A 6258-nucleotide genomic window follows, 5' to 3' on the forward strand; every position below is an offset into this window, starting at 1 on the left:
CTGTACCGGCAGCCTGTCTGTACCGGCAGCCTGTCTGTACCGGCAGCCTGTCTGTACCGGCAGCCTGTCTGTACCGGCAGCGTGTCTGTACCGGCAGCGTGTCTGTACCGGCAGCGTGTCTGTACCGGCAGCGTGTCTGTACCGGCAGCGTGTCTGTACCGGCAGCGTGTCTGTACCGGCAGCGTGTCTGTACCGGCAGCCTGTCTGTACCGGCAGCCTGTCTGTACCGGCAGCCTGTCTGTACCGGCAGCGTGTCTGTACCGGCAGCGTGTCTGTACCGGCAGCGTGTCTGTACCGGCAGCGTGTCTGTACCGGCAGCGTGTCTGTACCGGCAGCCTGTCTGTACCGGCAGCGTGTCTGTACCGGCAGCCTGTCTGTACCGGCAGCGTGTCTGTACCGGCAGCGTGCCTGTAGCTGTAGCACCATCTCTTCCCTATGCGTTTGTCTGTGTTCCAGTGAAGGAGGAGGCGTTGGAGGCCCCATCACTGAGCCAGGGGATGAAACGTCTATCTAGAGACGCATCCCCCTACGCAGTCCCCCTTTCCCCTAAACTACTGTGCACAGAGGCACACCTCTCAGAAGGTAACATCAGACAATCAGCACCTAGCACCACTGTCTACTGGCTCACATTACACACATCCAGTACATCAACACAAATCATATGTAGCTTGTTTCTCCAATCTCTAAGACCTTTTTATGATCAGTGACCAATTCTAAAATGTTTTAAATAGTTTTTTTCCTCATCAATCTCCACCCAATACCACATAATGACAAAGCGAAAACTATTTTTTTGAAATTAAAAATACAAAACAGAAATACCTTATTTACATAAGTATTCAGACCCTGTCTATATAAGATCCCACAGTAGACAGTGCATGTCAGAGCAGAAACCAAGCCATGAGGTCGAAGGAATTGTCCGTAGAGCTCAGAGACAGGATGTGTAGAGGCACAGATCTGGGGAAGGGTACCAAAACATTTCTGCAGCATTGAAGATCCGAAAGACCACAGGGGCCTCCATCATTCTTAAATGGAAGAAGTTTGGAACCACCAAGACTCTTCCTAGAGCTGACCGTCTTGCCAAACTTGGCAATCTGGGGAGAAGGGCCTCGGTCAGGGAGGTGACCAAGAACCTGGAGATGGGAGAACCTTCCAGAAGGACAGCCATCCCTGCAGCACTTCATCAATCAGGCCTTTATGGTAGAGTAGCCAGAGGGTCCTCAGTAAAAGGCACACGTCAGCCCGCTTTGAGTTTGCCAAAAGGCACCTAAAGGACTCAGACCATGAGAAACCGTTTCTCTGGTCTGATGTGACCAAGATTACACTCTTTGGCCTGAATACCAAGTCTCACGTCTGGAGGAAACTTGGCACCATCCCTACGGTGAAGCATGGGGATGTTTTTCAGCGGCAGGGACTGGAGGACTAGTCTGGTTCGAGGCAAAGATGAATGGCTCAAAGTACAGTGAGATCCTTGAAAACCTGCTCCAGAGCGCCCAGGACCTCAGACTGGAGCGAAGGTTCACCTTCCAACAGGACAATGACTCTAAGCACACAGCCAAGACAACGCAGGAGTGGCTTCAGGACAAGTCTCTGAATGTCCTTGAGTGGCCCAGCCAGAGTCTGGACTTGAACCAGATCAAACATCTCTTGATAGACCTGAAAATAGCTGTGTAGCGACACTACCCATCCAACCTGACAGAGCTTGAGAGGATCTGCAGAGAAGAATGGGAGAAACTCCTCAAATACAGGTGTGCCAATCTTGTGGCAGCATACCCAACAAGACTTGATATTATAATAATAGTATAATAATAATATATTATATAGTTATTATAGTTATTTTTCAAAATAATATCTTTATTTTATTATGTTTGCAAAAAAAATCTGCCTGTTTTTACTTTGTCATGATGGGGTATTGTGTGTAGATTGCTGAGGGAATAAAAATATTATTTTACACATTTTGCCATGCAAAAGCCTTATTCTAAAAAGTCAAGGGGATGCAAAGTATCTTGGGATTGGACAGATAGAGGTTAGAGTAAGGGCCTAATAAGTCAGAGGATGATGTCTCTAGCAGATACTCTGCCCCATGAGGAGAACAGCCTTCTGAAGGAGCAGTGCTTCATGGACTCTAACTCCATGATGCTGCACAGCACCTCTGACTACCACACCCACTCCCAGGCCAGCAGCCCCTATTACCCATGCCATGGCCCCGAACGCGCCCACAGCACGCCACTGCACCGCCTTGCCTCCAACCCTGCGGACCTCCCCTGTACACACACCAACAGAGGAGTGGAAGGTAGGCCCTGTCAGAGCCTCTGTCCTCATGGTGTGTTGCTGTATCCAATAACCTGCTATGCTCTCTATGTCAGTCTGGTTGCTGCTATGGGGATAACTTTTGTTTGAAGACACACATCCCTGGAATATTTGATCATTGCAGTCTCTTTGAAGTAGCATAGTGGCAACAGTAGATCTTACCATCATAATGTTCAAATTCCGAGCCCTGGATTTAAACAACTCCGACATTAAATGGCTCAGAAACTATATTACGGGCCATAATCAAATGGTGGATGTGAACGGGTCACTGTCTAAACCCAAAACTAATATCTGCGGATTACCACAAGGAAGACCCATTTTCCCCCCCTGCTGTTTATCTCTGCAGCTACTATGAGCTGTAGACTAGTTCACTGTGTCTTACTGCTCTGTTCTCCAGCCGCCAGCTCCACCACGGGCCCCGACAGACAGACCCCCAGGGGGGCGGGGTTGGGCAGGAACCCCTCTAACTGGTCCATCGATGAGGTCATGCAGTTTGTGAGCGACGCCGACCCCTCAGCCCTGGCCCCGCACGCTGAGCTGTTCAGGAAACACGTGAGTGACTACTGACCATAGAGTTAGAGGGAAAACTACCATTCTTACTGTTATTACTGGCCATAGAGTTATAACCACTAGAAAATTACTGTTACAACTGACCATAGAGTTATAACCAGTAGAGTAGATGGCAAATTACTGTTACAACTGACCATAGAGTTATAACCAGTAGAGTAGAGGGCAAATTACTGTTACAACTGACCATAGAGTTGTAACCAGTAGAGTAGAGGGCAAACTACTGTTATTACTGGCTATAGTTATAACCACTTGTAAACAATTATTACTGACCATAGTTATAACCACTAGAGTAGAGGGAAAACTACTGTTTTGATGGTTATATGCCAGTGAGCATGGTTTCTTTTGAATGATGCTAATCCTGGCTTATTTCTCTCTGCCTGTCTCTCTCTCTGCCTGTCTCTCTCTCTGCCTGTCTCTCTCTCTGCCTGTCTCTCTGCCTGCCTGTCTCTCTGCCTGCCTGTCTCTCTGCCTGCCTGTCTCTCTGCCTGCGTGTCTGTCCATCCTCAGGAGATTGACGGCAAGGCCCTGATGCTGCTGAGGAGTGACATGGTGATGAAGTACATGGGTCTGAAGCTGGGGCCTGCCTTGAAGCTGTGTCATCACATAGAGCGGCTAAAACAGGGCAAATTGTAGAGCTGAAACGCAGAATGGAACAGGGCAAATTGTAGAGCTGAAACGCAGAATGGAACAGGGCAAACTGTAGAGATGAAAAGCAGAATGGAACAGGGCAAACTGTAGAGGTGAAACACATATACTGAAACGGCAAACTGTAGAGGTGAAACTGGAGAGCTGAAACACAGACAAACAGGGCTAACTGTAGGGCTGAAACTGTAGAATTGTAACAGACTGAAACAGGGCAAATGGACTGAAACACAGAAAAGAACAGGGCAAGCTGTAGAGCTGAAACGGGGCAAGCTGTAGAGCTGAAACGGGGCAAGCTGTAGAGCTGAAACGGGGCAAGCTGTAGAGCTGAAACGGGGCAAATTGTAGCAGGTCCCAGATTAGCCCGGCCTCACAGACCCCAGGTGAGAAACGGCTCATCCTACCACAGAATGTCCCACAGCGTCTCTTACAGGTGACCCAATACTCAACCTCTAACAGTCTCTTCAGGGGCACACAGCCCCCTCTAGCCCCCAGCCTGCACTAAGCCCTCTTTGTCTCTGAGCTCTCTCACTCCGGTTATGTTATCTGTGGTAACATGCCTCTAACATACAGACAGTGTGGAAACACATGGTGTGGATCAGTGAAAACATGCGTCGTGCATCGCTGGCACCACATTACCTCATCCCTTCCCCAGCCAATCAGAGCTGGGCAAGCCAAACACAGAAGGCTGTGATTGGTTGGATCCCAAAGCAACAGACTCTCTCCATAGTGTTTACATTGAATAGCACAGACTGACTAACCTACACTAGGACATGCTAAGACTTTTTACTGAGTAATGTTTCATCCTGTTTCTGGATCCCAAAGATGTACAATGTTTTCTTCTGACGTTCTGTTTTTATTATCATAAATATCCTGTTAATAAGGAGGATGTGTATTTAAATTTAACAGTGACGATATTAGATGCAACCCTGTTTACAGCTGCAGAATGTCTGTTGTCTATTTCAATTCCTGTTAGTTCAATAATGTGTCCATGATGCTGGATGATCTGCAGTTTAAGGTAGACCTTTGGCCTGTTGCCATGACGGTCACTAGCCTCTCATGGTAAAGGGTGAAATGTGTGTTAGCAGGTGACTTTCCCCAATGTAAGATGGCCATTGTCTTAAACAGCTAAACGTTTTATCTAATGCCTGTCAGACGGACATTGCTTTTGAAACTCAAAATCCCTGTGAGTGTGGTGTTTGATGTGGGGATTAATGAAGGTCATGCTGTTAAAGAGATCGCCCCTACTGGTGGTGTCAAGCACGGAGGCTTTGTCCAGTTTTCATCAATACAGAACTGTCGAGAAAGATTATTTTAATTTATTTCCAGAAGTTATTTCAGATGACTGCTCAGTGATTCTAGTAGTTATTTCAGATGACTGCTTAGTGATTCTAGAAGTTATTTCAGATGACTGCTTAGTGATTCTAGAAGTTATTTCAGATGACTGCTCAGTGATTCTAGTAGTTATTTCAGATGACTGCTCATTCTAGTTTCAAGAGTAAAGGGGACATATTAAAGGGCTTTCTATCTAGGTTTCAGTTTGATATTAAAGGTGCTATACACAGGATTTTTTTTAATTTAAATTTTGTGTTGTAATTTCAGAAAATGTCCATAATATATCTACAGAAATAGTGGAATGATAGTGTGTTTCACAGTATTGCTTGCCAGTGTTGTGATTGACTGATATTCACCTCAAAATGTAATAGTTTTGACTTTAACTGTGTTATCAAGTGGGAATCGCTCTGCAATTTAAATTGTACAATGATTCCCTACACTATTCAGTGCTTGTTTTCTCACATAAACTGAAATTGAGCAAACAGTGTCACAACCAGGGAATTTCCCCCCCCAAAAATCCACTAAACAACAGTCTGAATTTACAATGCAAAAATTCTACAAAAAAATCCTGTGTAGCGTCTTTTAATATTAGTCCGAGTCGGAGATATCCTCACCTGCTATTGGTCCCTGCAGGAAGTCATGTTGTCAGTTGGACCATTTGTTAAAACATATTTATGGGTTTAACCATAAATATCAGACACAAGAATGTACATTTTTGTAGAAAATAAATATTTTAATGAAATTTATATATAAGTAGAAATGTAAAGATTATGGGTGAGTGAGGGACAATATATTTCATACTGCCTTTTTAATGCTTTATATATCTTTTAGTTGAAACGCCCTCAACATAATACAGCAGAACCTGCCTTTACTTTGAGATCTCTCAGGGCGTCTTAGTTAATAAACTTTTGTAGCATTCTGTTCTGGGTATTGTAAACCATTCTTCAGTTGCTGGTGAGTTGAAGTTAAGGACTCATTGTGCCATAAAGCAACACAAGAACATAGTGTTCTTGTTAAATTATTTTAAAGCAGCTCAAATTACTTGAAAAAGATGCTGTAAGTCATGCTTGTTTATAAAGTCACACCTAAAATAAAAGTGTATTTTCTGTTTTATAGATATCCCAAATGGAAAGCAGCTTGTGTCCTCTTGTTATTGTGTATGGTCCGGAGCCATGGTCTCCAACAGGTACAAGTAGCTACCAGCCCACCTATGACCTCGCCATGCAATTCTGAAAGAACATGCACTTTTTAAATATAATCCTTCACAAACTGTCATAAGCAAAAATCTCCCAGCTACTAACCAATCAAAGCCACATTGATATTATCCCAGCCCTGGTAAGCCACTATCAGCTTGAAAAGCCAAACCTAGCACAATAGCAATCTGCCAAATCATGTCCAGCAAAA

General features: G+C 44.9%; 1 protein-coding gene across 9 annotated transcripts in view; it reads left to right on the forward strand.

Moving 5' to 3' along the window:
• Positions 1 to 5986, forward strand: part of LOC135513336 (sex comb on midleg-like protein 2) — a 62949-nt gene extending 56963 nt beyond the window's left edge. For 8 of the 9 annotated variants that reach the window (XM_064936261.1, XM_064936264.1, XM_064936267.1 and 5 more), the window contains 4 exons: positions 457 to 582; positions 2066 to 2290; positions 2705 to 2859; positions 3385 to 5986. In XM_064936261.1, coding sequence (XP_064792333.1) covers positions 457 to 582; positions 2066 to 2290; positions 2705 to 2859; positions 3385 to 3510 — 632 coding nt within the window. In that variant the 3' untranslated portion in view covers positions 3511 to 5986. The remainder of the gene's footprint in view (positions 1 to 456; positions 583 to 2065; positions 2291 to 2704; positions 2860 to 3384) is intronic. The other variant, XM_064936262.1, reaches the window with a different exon arrangement.
• The last annotated feature ends 272 nt before the right edge of the window (positions 5987 to 6258 follow it).

This window comes from Oncorhynchus masou, chromosome 24 (assembly GCF_036934945.1).
Source record: "Oncorhynchus masou masou isolate Uvic2021 chromosome 24, UVic_Omas_1.1, whole genome shotgun sequence".
Taxonomy (NCBI): Eukaryota; Metazoa; Chordata; class Actinopteri; order Salmoniformes; family Salmonidae; genus Oncorhynchus; species Oncorhynchus masou.